General features: G+C 38.4%; 1 protein-coding gene across 18 annotated transcripts in view; it reads right to left on the reverse strand.

The window, feature by feature from the left end:
- Positions 1-20284, reverse strand: part of BBS12 (Bardet-Biedl syndrome 12) — a 70176-nt gene that overhangs the window by 44662 nt on the left and 5230 nt on the right. For 12 of the 18 annotated variants that reach the window (XR_006596801.1, XR_002741789.2, XR_002741788.2 and 9 more), the window contains exon 3: positions 15860-15924. The exons of 2 other annotated variants lie outside the window; for them this stretch is intronic. Coding sequence is in view for 3 of the 16 variants with exons in the window: in XM_023252830.2 (XP_023108598.2) it covers positions 11192-13333 (2142 nt within the window). In the remaining 13 variants the exon portion in view is untranslated. Of the gene's footprint in view, positions 1-8016; positions 13344-15859; positions 15925-16807; positions 16976-20284 lie in introns of those variants that run through there. 4 more of the 18 variants (XM_023252830.2, XR_006596796.1, XM_006930879.5 and 1 more) reach the window with 4 other exon arrangements.

The raw sequence follows: 20284 nt of genomic DNA on the forward strand, positions 1-20284 counted from the left end.
ATGTAACAAATGCTAAAATGTCCACCTGTTGACCCAATATCTATCTCTAAGAATTGATCCAAAGGATATAATCATGAATAAGAGGTAAGATTCAGTACAAATATATTTTTTATAGCCTTGCTTATAATAATACCCAAACTGAATTGACTGATAGGATATGGGTTAAAGAAATTATAGTAGGTTATTGTGCTGGGATAACATGATGCTGCTGCAGTTCTTTTACTGAACTCTATTTAATGGCATTGGGGGAAATTCTTTTTTTTTTTAATAATTTTTTTAATGTTTATTTATTTTTGAGAGAGAGACAGAGACAGAGCATGAGCAGGGGAGAGGCAGAGGGAGAGGGAGACACAGAATCTGAAACAGGCTCCAGGCTCTGAACTGTCAGCACACAGCCTGACGTGGGACTTGAACTCATGAACTGTGAGATCATGACCTGAACCCAAGTCAGGCGCTTAGCCAACTGAGCCACCCAGGTGCCCCTTGGGGTGGGGGGAATTCTTAATATATTACTTTACTTGACAGAAGTAGGTTATATGGCTGAGCCCACTATTGTATTTAGTCTGAGCCCACTATTGATTAGAAAAAACATATATATACACCCATGTACACATAAGGGGCCTTAGAAAACTGTACACCAAATATTAATAATGGTTACTTTTGTGTGTGGGGGAAAAGAGATTAAGAGTTTACTCTAAAGATGTTCTTGAAGAATAATGGAAATAATTAAAAGGTAAATGTGTTTAAAAAACAAAACAAAAGAACCTTCCAGGATGGAAATGTGAATGCAGAAAAGGAGATCCATAGTTAGAGATAAAAAGAATGGGGTCTGGCTATGAGAGGAGAAATAAAAGTACTTAGGAAGAACAGAGGTGCCAGAACATGCAGTAAAATTTGTCAAGGACACACTCAGGTGTGAAGTAATTGCTGGTACAACATGATCTAAGAGCCTGGAAGTGAGGCCACAAAACAGCCCAGGCAAATCAGCATGCCTGATGCCAGGCATGGTCTCTGTTATCCCAGGAGTCAATCTAAAATACTTTAAAAGTTCTCTAGTTTTAGTTTTTAAAAAATATTCTCTAGTTTAAATACAGTCTAAGCTGTCTAAAAAGCTCCATAAAAATATATTGCTGAAAGGTCACAGGGTGAAAACTCATTTAAAAGTAACAAAGAAATTAGGGTTTTTAGAATGGCTCATTAAAACAGTATTTCAAAATGTTTGAAGGTATATTACAATGTTTTACATATAGAAGATAGAGCTAACCAAAATCTATTTATTTTCACCTCTTATTTTTTAATTATTTGTTAAAAACATGTGTTTAGTTGGGGCACCAGGGTGGCTCAGTTGGCTAAGCATCTGACTTCGGCTCAGGTCATGTTCTCACAGTTCGTGGGTTTGAGCCCCCTATCCAGTTCTGTGCTGACAGCGCGGAGCCTGAAGCCTGCTTTGGATTCTGCGTCTCCCTCTCTCTCTGCCCCTCCCCTGCTCATGCTCTGTCTCTCTCTCTCTCTCTGTCTCTCTCTCAAAAATAAATATTAAAAGAGCAAAACCGAAGAACTTATTATCTATCTATCTATCTATCTATCTATCTATCTATCTATCTATCATCTCTCTCTCTCTCTCTCTCTCTCTACCCAAGGCCGGGCTCAAACTCACAACCATGGACCATGTGCTCGAGTCCCATGCTCCAATGACTGAGACAGCTAGACACCTCTGATTTTGACCCTATAATGAATAATTTGCTCCCATTTTACCTTTACTCTATCAAAATAGACTGATATTCGGCCATATGTAGAATTTGTATATTTGTGTTTGTTATTTGTATACCCATTAGCTTCTGGAGAAGCGATATTCAAACTTTGATCAGATGCCCCAGTATATGCATATTTATTTCTCTCTATATATATGTCCTACCAAACTAATATACATAAATTATATAACAGAAAGAAAAAAGTTAAAATTACAAAAATAAAATAAGCAGGAGAAATTCTAATATATTCCTCTTGCAACACATTGTACCTTCCTGTCTGTGCAGTTTTGCTTCTTCAGAGACCACTGGCTGCCATCAGGGTCTCTCAAGACCTGCTACCAGGATATACCTCTAAATAGTTTGTACCTTGGGCAAAACACTTAGCCTCTGTGTCTCAGTTTATTTGTATTGTTATTTATCATTTCTATTATTATCTTCATTTTAGTTTATTTGTAAAGTGAAGATAATAATAGAACCTGCCTCACAGAAGTGCCATGAAGATCAAGTGAGCCAGTGTCTACAAAGTGCTTCCCATCATGCCTATGCTTGGCATGAAGAAGTGGTCTTTAATGGTAGATAAGATCTGTGATCAATATTCTGCAAGGCACAATCCTTCTTTAGATGATTGCTGAATTAAAGTTGATTACTGGTATTTTAGGAATTCAAGTTGTTTCATATAAAATAATACATGGCAATTTGTTCTTTTTTTATTCTTCCTAATCTCTCTGCTCTTTTCTGACATTATCTCCTCAGCCTGAAGCTAAGTGCATGAGTTTTCATATTTTTGCAAAGTTGCAAACTGTGCATTTCCCCTGAACATGTGGCTTCAGTAGCCCCAAGGAAGGATAGCAATTACTTTGTATTAAAAATACCATCTTTTCATAGTCTATTTACATTATAGTAGCAATGATCAATTCTGGCTGCACATTATAATCATATGGGAAGGTTTAAAAACCCACATATCTAGGCCCCAATTCCAGAGCTTCTGATTCAATTTGTCTAAAGGCTCCCCAGGTGATACTACAGTGTAGTCAGGGATTGAGGAACACTGAGCAAGGAAAAAATCATCATTTTATGTCAATGATTCTCAGTCTTGCTATATACTCCAGTCACCTGGGGAGCTCTTAAAAATACCAATGCCCAGAGCCCTGACCTCTGACTAATTAAATAAATATCTATGGATGTGGTCAGGACATTAACAGTCATAAAAGGTCCCCAGTTGATTCTTATTTGAAGCCAACGCTGAGAACTATTGCTCTATGTAAACAAAATACTAAAGTAAAGTAGGTGGCAATCACAATAAGAACTTGACATCATGACTTGTAACAGATGTCACATGCATACTCCAAGGTAGGCTGATCCAAGGGTGTTGTGGTCTACAATCACCTGTTGCTCACTCCTGAGTCATCCTAGCTTGCACTTGACTTTGCTTCCTGAGGCCAGCAAACCCATGTGGGAGAGAGTAGTCCCGCTCTCTTAGAAGTGGCCTACCAGGGTCAGTAACTATTTAAAAGGGTAAAGCACTACACCAAACCTACTATTATTAATTTTTATCATTATTATCCTTAACTGCCTGGGTTCTTCTCTCCTCCAGTCACCTTGAGAAGTGAAATACTTCTTGCCTAGTACTCTCCTTTCCTATTGCTCTTATCTCCAAAGTTGGCACGCTGACCCTTTGTGGTCTGGGCGTTATATCTAATCACCATAAGGAGAGTCAGGGAGGAAGGGGCACAAAGGAGAATCATTAAAATTTTAAGGCCAGGAAAGAAACAGAAATCTCACAAAATTGCTTTATAACAATGATCCAAATGCTTATTTCCCTAGATATTTGCATGCAGTTGAGTTACATTATCATAATACATATTTAATTTAAACCTGAAAGTCACTTTAAGAATACATTTTACAGATAAACAGATTTAAAAGAGGTTAAGTGACCTGCCCAAGGTCACATAGGGGTCAAAGTCAGATTATGAAAAAGATCTTCTAGTTTTAAGTCTAATGCTTATTTCACCACACTACAAGTGCATCCTGGAAGCTGATAGGTACTTCCCCTTTAGCATTCTTTTATCATGAAAGGGAGAGCCTTTAGCTGGTCCTTGGGGACTGATCTGTTGCTTCCAGAACAGATATGGTTAAGTTCTGGGGGGTTAACAAATATCACAAAGTGGGTGATTGTGGTTATTAGATGTCACTATTGGAGAGATGTCTCCCAAATCAGCAAGTTAACATTCAAAGGTGCCATAGGATGCTGCCACCAGAAAGCTGGTCTGAAATGGAATTGAGTAAAAAGAAAGTAGTGTTTACTTAATTAACCTAACACCTGAATAGAGTATGACAACAGAAGTGAGCAACCTCCTTGGATCATGGTGGGTGTCCAGCATTGTCCTGAAGAGAGGGTGTCTGGATAGTGCTGCATCAGAGGAGTCCCTTGGTTTCAATTCCAGCCTCAACAAACAATGTTCCTAGCTTCCCAGAGACTTTTAGACACAGGAGGAAACAATTCTTGGTTCAGTTTATATGAGTATTCTGTTTTTTCTAATAGTCATGTTACAAATATAAATGCAAAATCAGCATCTTGGTTTCCACAATTCTCTGAATTTGGTTAGCACAAGAGTTAATTCCTCTGATGATGATCTCCTCTTGTTATCCTGAGGAAAGTTTGTGGGCCTGGAAGGCTATGCTCATGGAAACCCTGTCATTTGGTGACTGCAAGGCATCGTCTCTCTGAGAGACCGTGAACTGCTTTCCCCCTCACTAAATAAAGTCATTTATTGTCGAACAATGGCATGAACTAGTGAGCCAGAGGACTACCCCAAAACTTACATGACTCATTAATGGTTTTGAAAAGTTCCAGAGAATGACTCTAATGTTATACTGGTCTGTGCTTTACATAGGAAAGTCATCCTTTGTAAAGTTTGGCCATTTAGGTCAGCATCTTTAAAAAAAAAAGAGGGGCACCTGGGTGGCGCAGTTGGTTAAGCGTCCGACTTCAGCCAGGTCACGATCTCGCGGTCCGTGAGTTCGAGCCCCACATCGGGCTCTGGGCTGATGGCTCAGAGCCTGGAGCCTGTTTCCGGTTCTGTGTCTCCCTCTCTCTCTCTGCCCCTCCCCTGTTCATGCTCTGTCTCTCTCTGTCCCAAAAATAAATAAACGTTGAAAAAAAAAAAAAGATACAATGCAGATTTCTGTTATGAAAATTTAGAAGGGTTTGTGAAAGAGTCCTCTCCTGGGTTACTTCCTTTACCATGCTTTCTGTGGACTCTATGTGCTGTTGTGTTATGTGTAGTTTCATCCAATTCTTCTCTGAATTGTGTCAGCTGTCATTCTATAATCTGTTCTGACATCTTTATTTCTAATGTGTGTTTTTTTCAAAAGCTCAATCTAAATGATTTAACTTATTTAAAAACATTAATTTTCATCTGCTTTATAGCTAGAGTATTTTTCTGGTAAGTTCTCATGGTCTGTTAAAATTATTTAATCTATTTAAATCTTTTTTCTTATACTAAGGTCATTTGAGGTTAAATAGCTAAGGTCATTTGAGGCTAAATGTCTTTTTTCCCTCATGTCCAAATTACATGGACTTTTGTGGATCCAAACATAGGAGAGATTTCTTATGGAGATGGGGATGGACCAGGGTCAATTTCTCAACTTCATGGCCCATGGTCTCTCTCCTGTTATAATGAAGGACCAAAAATGTAGCCTTTTTGTGTAACCCTTCTCTATTTGTCAAAGCGAAGTCTAGTTGGAAAGATTTTCCACCTTTAGCTCTGTGTTTCCTAGAAGTCTACAGACCTTCCACAGAGGAAGATCTTTCCCTCTTGAGTCTGCTGGCCACCCAGCCTAATACAAAATGACACTGCTTTACCATTCCCAATGTAAGTTTTCCCTCTCCTTTATTCCAAATGTTTTTGTCCTGCTGTATACTTCTTTCCAACATTTTCCCCTCTTAGACTGTGGCTCAGTCCTCCTGGAAAGAAGCATGTGCTGAATAGTTCTGATACCCTTCAGAGCTTAGAGCACTACAGCACTAATCAATTCTCTTGCATCCACAGAAACACATAGAAGTGAGGTTGTTTTGGTTTTTGTTGTTGCTTTGTACTCATCCAGAATGCGATGCCCATTCTTAAATCTGTTCATCCATACTTCCTTTCTGGTAGAATCCTTTCAACAGTTTTAGGGAATATAGCTCACAGTGACTTGCCAGTAACCCCTTCATTCTTGCTGCTTCCCACTTCCGTTCTGCTGATCCTGCATCCATTCAGCATTGAGGTAGGCAGGTACACCTGCCCATATTCTGGTATTTGTAGGGATTCCTTTGCTAGAATTTCTTGAAGATTATTTTTTGAAGAGCTAGTGAACCCCTGGTCCAGAAAGAGTTATTTATCATTAGGAAGACTGGCTATAATGTGATGTAAGATAACTGCAAACCTCTTTGTAGTCTATAATTTTAAAGAAGCAGATTGGTCTCAAAGATGTCAACACTTCTTTGGTCTCTTGAAAAATGTCTACCTGCTTATGCACAGGGTTTCTTAGAAAACTCACTTACTTAAATGAATCAAGTTTATGTGTGGGATGGGACTCAGTCTGCAAGGACAGAACAGTTCCTTGAGTAATTACAACTTAAAAGCACTCCTTAAAAAAATTGGAAAAATAGCAGATAAACCACACAACAGTAAAAAGTTTTTTTATAATCTGGAAACAAAATGAATTTACAAAATCTATATTAAAATGAGACTTCTAGGGGCGCCTGGGGGGCTCAGTCGGCTGAGCGTCCGACTTTGGCTCAGGTCATGATCTCGCGGTTTGTGAGTTCCAGCCCCGCAATGGGTTATGTGCTGACAGCTCAGAGCCTGGAGACTGCTTCGGATTCTGTGTCTCCCTCTCTCTCTGCCCCTCCGCTTCTCATGGTCTGTCTCTCCCTTTCTCTCAAAAATAAACATAAAAAAAAATAAATAAATAAAATGAGACTTCTACTTTCAAACGAAAGTATTTATAACAAAATTTTACTAAATATTTAATCATACTAATACATACAAATACCAACTTCACAAATCTATTATATAAAGTGAGCTAAGTATCTGCATTAATATTAGTGGTGCTCATAATTTTCATAATACTTTAACAAAAACTAAGTGTTGGGCGCCTGGGTGGCTCAGTTGGTTGGGTGTCCGACTTCGGCTCAGGTCACGATCTCACAGTCTGTGAGCTTGAGCCCCACATCGGGCTCTGTGTTGACAGCTCAGAGCCTGGAGCCTGCTTTGGATTGTGTCTCCCTTTCTCTCTGCCCCTCTCCTGCTCATGTTTTGTCTCTCTCTGTCTCAAAAATAAATAAAAAAAACTTAAAAAAAAAAACCCACTAAGTGTTAATGGTATACAGGAGGGTAAAAGTATCGATACCTACACAAGTAAAATAACACACTTTATTTTAAAAAACAGTTCAACACTTAATGTTATTTTAACTTTGAAGACAGTATATATAACTAGAATGATGATCTGTGCAAAGTTTTCATGTGATCACATTTAAGACAACCATTAAACCAAAAATTATATTCTTTTACCTAAGTAGAGGATAACCAAATTATATTTTCTAATATATTTAAATTATCCCTATAAACTAGACATTCTCTTTTCTTGTTTTGTTATTGTTACTTTACAGAAAAAGCTTCCTATCACAGTTTATACTTAGAAATACATTTTGGAGCAGATAAAATCTTAGTGTAAATTCCTGCTCTACTACCTACTAGCTGTAAGATTTTGGGCAAGTTTCTTAACATTATTAAGCCCATTTCCTCCTCTATACAATGGAGAAAATGTTTCAAAGATTGAGGTAATATGTGTTATGGGCTGAATTGTGTCCCCCTCAATTCATTTGTTGAAGTCCTAGTCCCCAGTACTTCAGAATGTGACTGTATTGGAGGCAGGCTTTTTAAAGAGGTAATTGAATTAAGATGAGGTCATTAGGGAGGTCATTAGTGTCCTTACAAGAAGAGGAAATTAGGACACAGATACAGAGGGAAGACATGAAGACACAGGGAGAAGACATCCATCTACAAGTGAAGGAGAGAGGCCTCGGAGGAAACTAACTCTGCCCACACCTTGATCTCAGACTTCTAGTCCCCCGATTTGGGAGATAATAAATTTCTGTTGTTTAAGCCTCCTAATGTGTGCTATTTTGTTATGCCAACCCTACCAAATTAATACAATATGTAAAGAATTTAGAATAGTGCCTGGAACATGGTAGGTAATTAATAATTTAATTACTATATTATTTCCCCAGAGCTCTTCTAATGTTCAACTCCACACATAATTTGGTTCTTACAATGTTCGATTTATGGCTAAGTAGCAATAGAGCTCTGCGATGGGCTCTCAGCATCCCTGCACTTTCTTGCTGAGTTTGAGCTCTCTTGGTTTTGTTTTTTGTTTTGTTTGTTGAGCTCTCTTTTTCCATGTCATTTCTCAGGGATGTGTTTCCAGTGAGTCACCTTCAATGATGAATATCTCACTCCAGACAAAGAACAGGCTTACTTCTGCTTACTGTAAAAGTTGTGAATTGCCTAAGTTAGGTGTTCCTCTCCTATAACACAACACATTGTATATGCAGGCATTCATCATGGGCTTTTATGGTACCCCTGTGGGACTTGGAAAGACAGAGGATCAACATGAAGCTCTGCCTACTATACAACCATTTGTTTCCAACCCAGAAGTCTCATGTCTCCTGCCAGTATCCCATGGAATTTTAGTTGTTAGGTTGTAAACAGGGCAAAATCTCAGACCCTGCCAGTTCTTGACAGTTTTGGCTGAGAAAGCCATGGTTTCCTGGAAAAGATGAGGGACCCAATGGGCTGGGTTGAGAGAGATAAGTCTTCCTGAGATCCAACAGTAAATGTTTTCACCTAAGTAGTTGGAAAGGGGAAGGGGAATATAAGTTCCCACTGTCACACTGTACCCCCACTCTTAAATTATGTGTGGAGGATAAGCAGTGTGAAGTAAGATTAAAACAAACCAGTCAAATCATGTATTGGTTGTTGTTCCCTCGCCTCAGGGTGGGAAAAGAAACAATATTAATATAACAAGGCAGCATCCCCCACGGCTCTAGCCAAGAAGAAATTTGGCTGTGGCTGCTAAGTCAAGGGGTCCTCAAAGTGGAAACAAATGCTGCCAGCAATGAGTAACTAAAACTTTGAGCAGATCAAAATTGTAGGTTTGTTGAGCACAAGTTGGGCAGCTGATCAAAACCAAAATTAAATGCAAAGCATTGCTTACTGGCACAGAACCATTCTCTCCCTCTGCACTTCTTGGTAACTCCTTCACCCTGACCTTAGCTGCTTTAAGGAAAAAGCCAAGTGTGGTGGGGAAACTTGGGGGAAGAAAGTGGCTCTGTTAGATACAGGTGCCCAAGTTCCCATTCTAGGGGAAATGGGTATTAGGCATAGGGTGGTCAAAGGTACCAAGGGCTGTAGGACACTGAGGAGGTACAGTGCTATATGGAGGGCAAAAAGAAAGATCCCCAGTTTGGGTGTTCCCCAGATACTGGGAAGTGCCCAGGAAAGAAGTTGACATCAACACTGAAGACAAGGGCCAAGAAAGAAAAAAAGAGCCTCCTTGGATGCAGGGAGATAACAATCTCTTGGCAACTGTTAAAAACCCTAATGTGCCAGTGTTAAACTTCTTTGTCCATGTTCCCATAGGGGGAAAAAGTGACTAAAGTCCAAACTAAGATTAGAATAAATTTGTATGAAAATATATAACATGCTTATATTACAAATGGTCATAAAGTGCCAGAGGACATTTTCCCATTCAGGGTATTACTGCATGTAGAGAAATGAGACAAACGTCCTGCCATCTACTACCACGCCCTAACCTACCCTAATTCTTTGGCAGGTTGGGATTTAGTGTGAGTGCCTCAATGTTCTGATGTCCCAAATGTTCACTAAATAGATGATGGTTCTTGTGGTTAAGTTAGAAGCCTGTGTCAATGATCAGTAGCTCTGACTGTGGCTATTATCTTCTTCTACCAGTAAAAGTGGCTGATAAACCTGAACAAAATTCAGAACTTTGTTTGCCAAGTAGTTTCTCAAGATTATTTAGACAGAGTAATAGCACTTAATTCCTCTGAGAGCCAAACAAACAAAAGTTGTCTCCTTAATAAGACTCTTATTCAGTATTGGAGGCAGTTCATAATGCTATCAATGGCAGCTTCTAGATATGAAAATGTACAAACACAGGAACCAGGACAACCTAGTTTCAATCTGACTGATTTTATACTTCTATTAATGTTTGAGTAGCCTTGGATTTCACCGTGTATAGCAATAAGGCTGCAACCACTGAGTGACACTACCTATGTGACTTAATCAAATCACATAATGGTTATTCAAATTAGGTTTCACAACAAATCTTTAAGTACAGTGACCTCGCCCTGTTGGGATGTGCTTGTATGTGGGGAAAATGGGCCACAGTAGGTCTCTCCATTAGGGATTGGGGATGTGTTTTGGCCATCTATTACCTCCTGTAATTTTGTCAGTGACATTGAAGATTAACAACTCAGTCAAAGCTTCCTGGCATGGGTCATAATGTATGACACATTGGTCTTACAGTACATTCATGCTAATAAAAAGACACCCCTCCCTTGGAATTTAAAATTGACTAAATTCAAGACCCTAGGGGGCATCACTGAGATCAATACTACAGACCAGTTTCATCCTGCTGCTCAGAGTCTGACAGTAGCCTTAATTAACTGCTATATGAAACTAATTAAATAGATTTGGTATTGACTAAACAACCTGTCAGATTAATTGGACTAGCCAAGAGAGTGGCATTCTTACATGAAAATTCAAGTTTGGCCAAGAGCACGTCAGGTTAAGGAGTATTTGGAAGAGGCCATCCATTATGGGCTCTGAGTGACACTGCATATTTCTGGGTATGCCATGAATACAAGGACCTGACCTATCTTTACCCAGTCCATGTCTCTGGCTTGTATTTACACTGAACAACCTTGAGGCATGAGGTAACAACTCCCCCCGGACAAAGAACAGGATTGTTTCTGTTGACTATAAAAGCAGTGGAAGTCCCATATTCAGTGCTCCTTTTCTATAACACAACCCACTGTGTGTGGGTTCCATCACTGTGTGTGTGCTGGCTTCCATCACTGATACAAACCAACAGGAAGCCCTGGCTACCACTTTTGCTTGTGAATAATAAAAGTGCTTTGTCTCTGGCCCAGGTGTCTCATGTATCCTGTAGCATCCCATGAAATAGTAACAGGCTCACCTGTTAGCCTGTAAGTCTGGTGAAATCTCAGACCCTGCAGTTGTTGACAGACATCAGTAATTTTCTTCTTGGTAATAGCTGGCATTTTAGGCACTATGACTTGGCTACTAGGAAATTTATTATTAGCAAGATACATTATAAAAGATTATTTTCCAAAGACTTAGCCAATAACACTACAAAAATAAAAAGCCCTCTGTTTCCTGTGAATTTATCTGTGTGTGTCCAAGTCCAGTAATAATTTCACTGTCTGTCTGAAGTACCAAAAGCACTAAATCCAAAGCTCGGCGCCACGCCTCAGTCTTTGGTGTAACAATGTCATAAACGCTTGGAATCTGTTCCAGTTTATTTGAAATGCCTGAATTAAAAATTCCACTATTTAGTTTACTGTATTCATTCAAGATGTAAGATGAAGGAGAGCCAGAGTCTGTGGCACTTTGTAGATGTTGTTGAATGACTGTGCTGGCTCCCAATTCTGATGAGCAATTGGCAGTGTTATACATGAGAGCTGAAAGGTATTTGTGCCATCCATTTGCCAGGCATTTCAGCACAGTTGATCTGTATAGTGCCAGAGATGAGGCCAGCCAAGAGGAAGTATTATGAAGCCATCCTGAACAGACGTGGTTTCTTTTACTCAGTGATTGCTCTGCAAGAATTTGAAGATGGCTAAGACACAAAAATTCAACTGCGCCACCTCCAAGAAAGACCTTTTGCTCTCTTAGAGCATAATACAGACGATAGGCACAAGTCCAGAACCTGTCTTCTCTGGCTTGCATCTGTGCAGGGAGTGGGCTAGTGAGCACTACTGTAACCAAATTAATTCCTTCTGTTTTTATCAAGATTGTCAGTATGTTGATCCTATCTATGACATCTGAGGGAATACTTCTCCAGAAGGTCACACAGACCCCACTGCCCACACAGTTTTCATTCACTTGTGTAATGTAGGCCACCTGTACTGCTCCTGAAGCTTCCGCGAAAGCCTGCATCACACTGCTGTTCACTGAGCCAATTACCAACCGCTTACTGTGCATGCACTTTTCAATTAAATCTTCAGACACATTTCCTTGTACCAGGACAAGGTTCACATTGAACTTGATTAATACCTGTAATACATAATCTGTCCATTGTTCTTCTGAGCTGTCTTGTTGAACCTTCATACTTTCTAATAGCGTGTTAATATTTGCAGCCTTATTAAATCCCAGGTGGCGATAATTCTCTGTGAGGTCACCCTCAATGAGAATAATCTGGACAGGCTGATTCTGCAATTCCTTGATCAGAGTAGTATTAGATATTGATACAACAGTGATATATCCTGGGCAGACACAAGAAAAAGTTTCAGGTACACCGGGTAAACAGCAAGTGAAGATTCTTGAAATGTCGAACATAAATGGTATTGTACAGTTGCCTTGTTGCGTACTTGCATTCTGAAATTGTAGTCGAACTGCTGCATCTACTAATTTCATGCTGTTGTGATCTCCATGACTCAAACCCATCTCCAACTCTACCAAATCATTACATCTGTAAGTATGGGGAGTAGCTGCACCATGTTGTTCTAGAAATCCCTCTGGTTTGTTTATCCACCGATTACTATCTGTCCTATTAAAATGCCTACTGTGGATTAGTATTGACTTTCTACAGCGGCTGTCGGCGAGCAGACTCTTTTTCAGAGTTTGAGGATTCTGTAATGTGTTTTTATTTGCTTCATCCTCAGCCTGAGGTCTAAAGAGTTTAGGTGATCTAACAGGTATCCCAGAAAGGTTGTAAACGGTCAGTGATGGAGAGGCAACATCCTTGAGATCATGCGCCTTCTGTAAACCAGTATCTGAAGGGATCTGTAGAAAAGGACACAAACTGACACCACATGTTTCAAGTCCAGAAAATGTCTTTGTGCTGTCTATATGGTCAAATATATTGTGGATAGGTACTTGAAGGGAAACTACCTCTTCAATGCAAGAGTTCAAGCCTTCTGACATTACAGACACTATTAATGAAATGGGGACACCCAAATGAAGACATTCTTCAGCGGCACTGCTCCATGCACCGACAAGAAACAAAAGGGTACTGGTTCCAGTTTTATAGGTGTTATTTTGTGTTTGAACTGCTTCATTGAGAAGTTGTCCCACTGCACTGGTTAAATCCAAACTTTCAAGAAGTCTTACTACTGAACTGATTAATATACTTTCATGACGCTCTTCATCAACAATAAATTTAGATGATTTTACTGGGCCTAGGAAGGTTCTTCCTGTTCCTGAAAATGATGAAAGTTGCTGAAGTCCCACATGCCTTCTTTTATTTATGACCCTGCAAGCCATCACCATGAATCATCATCTGCAAATAAAATAAAAACTTGGAACTTTATTCAGTGTACTTCATGGTTATAATTGCTCATAAAAGAAAAATCCGATATAGTCCCTGCCTTTGAGGAGTTTCTGATATATGTAGTTTCCATTAAATATGGTCAGTACAATGTTACTGTATTATAATGATATTGCGATAAAGGTATGGGCATGTGGGTAAGAAACACTTCATTCAATCATGCAGGTAATAATCCTGGTAGTGTTTCCAGAGGAAGCAATGCCTGAAATGAGTCTTGAAGAACAATCCAAAAGAGCAAATTGAAGAAGGTGGTAGTAAATGCACATATATATGTGAAAAAACAGTGTATTTGGGTGATACAAGTAGTTTAGTTTCACAGGAATATAAAGAAAGTAGTGAGAAATGGGAGATGAAGCTCTAGAAGAGAAACAGGTTGGAGCATGAAGGGCATCATGTGCCATGTCAAACCCGACCCAATAATGGGAATCAATCACTGAAGTGTTTTAAGTAAGGAAGATTAATAAACAGTTTGATGTAGAGTTTGCAAGCCTGCGCTCTCAATCTAGAAGTCTGGGCTTGAACTTGGCTCTAATGCTTACCAGCTGTGTAGACTTCATCAAATGATTTAACTACTCTATCCTGCTTTTGCATCTGGAAACTGAGGAAAATAGCACAATCTACTTCTTAGAGTTATTATAAGGAGTAAACGAGTACAGTGCTTACAACAGTGCCTGGCACATAATCCCTTCTGAGTACCACCGCTACTACTACTAGTGTTTTGGAAATAGCACCACTCTGATAACAGCACAGAGAATGAACTGGATGGGTGCCTGACTGGAGGCAGAGAGGCCAGCTAAGAATCATCTACAGTTATCTAGATAAGGAATGTGGAAGAGGGATGCAGGTGAGAAGATGGACTTGGTTATTGGTTAGAATGTAATGGGGAAAAATACTACTTAAAGAGAAGTTCAAGAGCTATTAGGCTTTTTCCACATAATATTTCAAAATCTACATCTAAGACTAGTAAGAACTTACAAGAGAAAAACTTTCTCGCAGTAAAAAGAATTTTTTAACAAATACCCACTAATTGAAAAGCTGTCTATAATAAAATGACCTGTCTTATGAAATATGAGCTGTCAGTTAAAGCACTAGAACTGAAATTGTAAATAATATAAACTTCTCTTCTAATTCTAAGACTTTGTAATTCTTTGAGTGATATTTTTTATCTCAATCCTTTAAATCCAAAATATCTAAAAGAAAACAATTCAGAGTTTTGCTTTTCATCTGATAAATTTGTTTCTTTCTTTTCTCTTTTCTTCAGAAGCTTTTTAATATATATATATTTTTTAACGTTTATTTATTTTTGAGACAGAGACAGAGCATGAACAGGGGAGGGTCAGAGAGAGGGAGACACAGAATCTGAAACAGGCTCCAGGTTCTGAGCTGTCAGCACAGAGTCTGACGCGGGGCTCGAACTCACGGACCACGAGATCATGACCTGAGCTGAAGTCGGACGCTTAACCGACTGAGCCACCCAGGTGCCCCCTTCAGAAGCTTTTTAAAATGATGTATGGCAATTAGGATGATTTATTTATTTAATTACTCTTTTTTTTTTAACGCTTATTCATTTTTGAAAGAGAGAGAGCGCAAGCAGGGGTAGGGCAGGAAGAGAGGGAGACACAAAATCTGAAGCAGGCTCCACGCTCTGAGCTGTCAGCACAGAGCCTGATGCAGGGCTCGAAGCCAAAACTGCGAGATCATGATCTGAGCCAAAGTCAGACACTTAACTAGTTGAGCCACCCAGGCGCCTTGGCAATTAGGATGACTTAAATTTTGTTTTTTCATGTTTATTTATTTTTGAGAGAGAGAGAGAGACAGAGTGCAAGCAGGGGAGGGGAGACACAGAATCCGAAGCAGGCTCCAGGCTCTGAGCTGTCAGCAAGAGCCCTACATGGGGCTTGAATTCACAAGCCATGAGATCATGACTTGAGCTGAAGTCGGACGCTTAACTGACTGGGCCACCCAGGTGCCCCAGATAAATTTGTTTCTAGAATACCTAGATTCATCCTTGAAGCTGAGGAACACTACTATTTTAGATACCTTAAGATCAGGAGGAAGCCATAACACAACTATTCCTCAAGAGTAGCTTCCTATAAGCTTTCAAGGACTAGAGAAAAGTGAGCACAGCCTAGGAAAATGTTTAATGAGTTGTCTGAAATCAGGTACAAATGCTCTTTTGTGAAAATTTCAATTCTGTAAAATAAAAATAAAACTCTTGATACACTCAGACATATCCCTAGACAGCATAAAAATATATTCTAGGACTCCAATACTCTAATCCTGAGACCCATGACATCTTACAATGATCTGATCTTAGCATGTTTTTGCTGTCCTTTACCCCTCACCCCCATATTATCAATTCTCGACTTACTCAGTTTAAATTCTAAATTCCTATTTGTCAATTACAATCACTCCCTTGCACATATACCCTCAAAATCCTTATCCCTCTTTAGGTTCATCCTACTCACCTTGCAAAGTCACAAAGCCTGATGAAATCCAACTCTCTGTCTACTCCATGCTTACCCTGGTACAGCTGAAATAAACAGAAAAACACACACAACCATACTGGTGTCATTTCAAACCTCAAGTGGCCCTTAGTATTTCCTGAAAATCTACTTCCCTAGTTCATTTATCTTTTTATAAAAGATTATCATTTACTGGGTTCTATTTTTAAAAGTTTTGCCTACCCTTGACTACAAAAGATATTCTTCTATACTTTTTCTAAAAATTTTATGGTTTTAATCTTTTTTTTTTAAATGAGGTGAACACATAACAGAAACCATTTTAAAATGTACAATTCAGTGGCACTTAGTACATTCACAGTGTTGTACAATCACTACCTTTATCTAGTTCTAAAACATTTCCCTCACCCCAAAAGAAAACCCTTAAAGCCATTAAACATTCTCTTCCTGTTCTCTCCTCCAGCCTCTAGCAACCAATCTGCTTTATGTCTCTATGGATTTACCTATTCTGGATATTTCATGTAAATAGAATCACACAATACCCTTTCACTGAGCATAATGTTTTTGAGGTTTATCCACACTGTATTATGTATCAGTACTTCATTCCCTTTAGGGCTGAGTAATATTCTATTGTATGTATTTATCATCTTGTTTATTTATCTGCTGATAAATATTTGAATTGTTTCTACCTTTTGACTATTGTGAATTTGTGCTGTTATCAACATATGTGTACAAGTGTTTGAATATCTGTTTTCAATTACTTTGGGTATACACCTAGGAGTGGTCACATGGTAATTTTATGTTTAACCTTCTGAGGAACCACCAAACTGTCTTCTATAGCAGCTAAACCATTTTACTTTCTCACCAGCAAGAAATTTCTCCACATCCCTGCTGTATTGATTTCCTAGGGCAGCTACACTAAATTACCAAAAACAGGGTGGCTTAAAACAATACATTTTTATTCTCTCATGGTTCTGGAGTCCAGAAGAAATCAAGGTGTCTGCAGGGCCATGATCCTTCTGAAGGCTCTCGAGAAATCTCTTCCAGCTTCGAGTTGCCTCCTGGAGGTCCGTGGCTTTTGGTAACAAAACTTGAATATCTGCTTCTCTTTCACATGGCTTTCTTAAAAAGACACAAGTCATTGTATTTAGGGTGCACCCTAATCTACTATGACCTCATCTTAACTAACAAGTTCTATAAAGACCCCATTTCTAAATAAAATCACATTCTGAGATTCTGGGTAGACAAATTTTGAAGGAACATTATTCAACCCAGTATGCTTACCAATACAAATCTTCCATTTTTTTTTGTTTTGTTATTGTTTTTAAATAGACATCTTAGTGGATATGAAGTGATATTTCGTTGTGATTTTGACTTGCATTTCTCTAATGACTAATGATGTTGAGCATCTTTTCATTTACCAGTTGGCCATTTACATTTTTTCTTTGGAGAAATATTTATTCAAATCTTTTGCCCGTTTTAAAATTGGGCTCTCTTTTTGTTGTTGAATTGTAAGAGTTCTTTATATATTCTGGAAATTAGAACCTTATCAGAATACAACTTACAGACATTTTCTCTCTGTATGTTGTATTTTCTACTTTTTTGATAAGGTACTTTGATGCATAAAAGTTTTCCATTTTAATGAAGCCTAATTTGTCTATTTTTTCTTTGTTGCTCATGTTCTTGGTGTCATATTTAAGAATCTACTGCCAAATCCAAAGTCACAAAGATCTGACCCAGTGTTTTCCTCAAAGGATTTTATAGTTTTATGTCTTATATTATGTTAATTGATACATCTGCTTTTTCTATATGGGGTGAAGCAGGGGACCAACTTCATTCTTTTGCATTGGATGTCAAATTGTCCCAGCACCATTTATTGAAAGACTATTCTTTCACCATTGAGTGGTTTTGGCATCTTTGTCAAAAATCAATTGGCAATAGACTTTTGGGTTTATTTGTGGACTTTCAATCCTATCTCATTGGTCTATATGTCCATCCTTATGCCAGGACCACACTTTTTTGATTATTATAGCTTTGTGGCAAGTTTTGAAGCAAGGGAGTGTGAAACTCCAACTCTGCTCTTTTTGTTTTAGCTTTTACATTTATGTTTGCAATTCATCTTAAACTGATTTTTTGTAAATGGTGTGAGGTAGAGGTCATTTTGTTCCTTCCTGGATATCCAGTTGCTCTAGAATAATTTGTTGAAAAGACAAGCTTAAAATGACTGGCTTTTTGCTTGTTTCTAACATGTTTTGAGAGCTTATTAAGTATGAGGTACTTTACATGCACTATGTAATATAGTTCTCACAATATAATGAGGTGCAAAAAGCCTATGAAAATGAAAAATTGTTAAGTAACTTACAAAATCTCACAGCTAGTAAGTAATAGGTTATGAACTAAAACCCAGATTTGTCTAAAACCAAAGTCCCATGTTATTAACTACCATACAATACTACCTTCTGGCTGCCCCTCTACCCAACATGATAGCAATTCACCCTCTCTTCTGTAGAATCTTCCATTGCATTTCCCACTTCCAAACCTTACTGCCTTCTTCTAAATTTTTTTTTAACGTTTATTTATTTTTGAGAGAGAGAGACAGAGACAGAGACAGAGCATGAGCAGGGGAGGGGCAGAGAGAGAGGGAGACACAGAATCTGAAGCAGGCTCCAGGCTTTGAGCTGTCAGCACAGAGCTTGATGCGGGGCTTGAACTCACAAACCGTGAGATCATGACCTGAGCCGAAGTCGGACGATCAACTGACTGAGCCACCCAGGCGCCCCTTATTGCCTTCTTCTAAACCTGTTCATACCCTTAATATGGCTATGCCCTTTTTTCTCTAAGTATCAGAGTCTCTGTTATGGTTTCCTCTCTATAAATTTTTTTAACAATCCGTCTTTTTTTTTCCTTAAATATTTATTTTTGAGAGTGAGAGAGAAAGCATGAACAGGGGAGGAGCAGAGAGTGGGGCAGAGGATCCGAAGCAGGCTCTGCACTGACAGCAGAGGGCCTGATATGGGGCTTGAACTCCCGACCCTTGAGATCATGACCTGAGCTGAAGTACACTGCTTAACCAACTGAGCCACTCAGGTGCCCCCTCTATACTATGTTTAAATCACAAGATATTACTATATGAATGGAAAAGTTACAGAGAATTTAGAGCAAAAGGAAAAAAGCCATGGGCTATTTCAAACTTACTCAAGCTTTCAAAGTCTGTATTTAATTTATGTGAAAAAGGTTTTCCAAGAGAAGACACGAAATTACTAAAACTAATCTACAGACAAAAAGTTACATAAAACTGATCTAAAAAATATTCAATTATTTCAACTGATCTAAAAAATATTCAATTATTTCACTTTTATGTAACATAAAAAAAAAAAAAAACCACAAAGCAGAAACTGATCCATAAATACAGAAAACTGGTGGTTGCTGGAGGGAAGGGAATGGTTAAAAAGGGGTGAAGAGGAGTGGGAGGTACAGGTTCCCAATTATAGAAGGAATAAGTCACAGGGATGAAAGTACAACATAAAGAATATAGTCAATGGTATTGTAAGTGTTGTATGGCAACAGATGGTAGCTCCACTTGTGATAAGCATAGCATAACATACAGAGCTGTGGAATCACTATGTTGTACACCTGACACTAATGTAACACTGTGTGTCAATTCTACTCAATAAAATATGAATAAACAAATAAATAAATATTCAAGAGAAATGCTGTTTCAGCATTTGAAGACTATTCTGTTTCAGCAGCAATTAAAAAAAAAAAAAAAAAGCCAGTCTTATCATTCCTAAGGTTAGAAAAGCTCCTAAGTAATTATTTTAGAGAGATTAGTTAATTAGCATAAAATAAAAATCCTTCATCTTCTAAAAAGTGGAGTATAAAAAGGCAAAGACAGTGAAGCGGATGATGAAATACATAATTCCAAAGATAAAAACACCTCTGGTAACTATTCTTGGCATTGAATTGACACACTCTGATTCTTGTTCTGAGATACATCAGCACCAGTGTTTTCCACAAACAGCTGTTTTATTATTGAGATCCTTAACAACTTTACTTGTCAGCTTAATGTTTCTTGAACATTTTAAAGCTGTAATAGAAGCATTCATACTACTTCACTGGGTTTTGACATCAGAAGCAGCTTTCTTTTCCTCTTATCATGTCTAGTCCTGTATACGGAATTTGTTTTAGAATACAAAGACATGCACTGCTTTTTAGGAGTTGAATTTTTAAAAATACTATTATTTTCTGACAGGTATGATTAGCTTTTGTCATCATCAAAATCAATAGTTTGCGTATCTCATCTATTCCTAATATAGCAGTCTAATCATATGATTCCATTACTTAAAAAACCTTCAACTTGGAACATAAAGGCAACTTTGCTCCTTTGTCTCACACAGGACTCCTTTTAAACAGTTAACTCAGATCCTTTCA

Source organism: Felis catus, chromosome B1 (genome assembly GCF_018350175.1).
Source record: "Felis catus isolate Fca126 chromosome B1, F.catus_Fca126_mat1.0, whole genome shotgun sequence".
In the NCBI taxonomy this organism is placed as follows: domain Eukaryota; kingdom Metazoa; phylum Chordata; class Mammalia; order Carnivora; family Felidae; genus Felis; species Felis catus.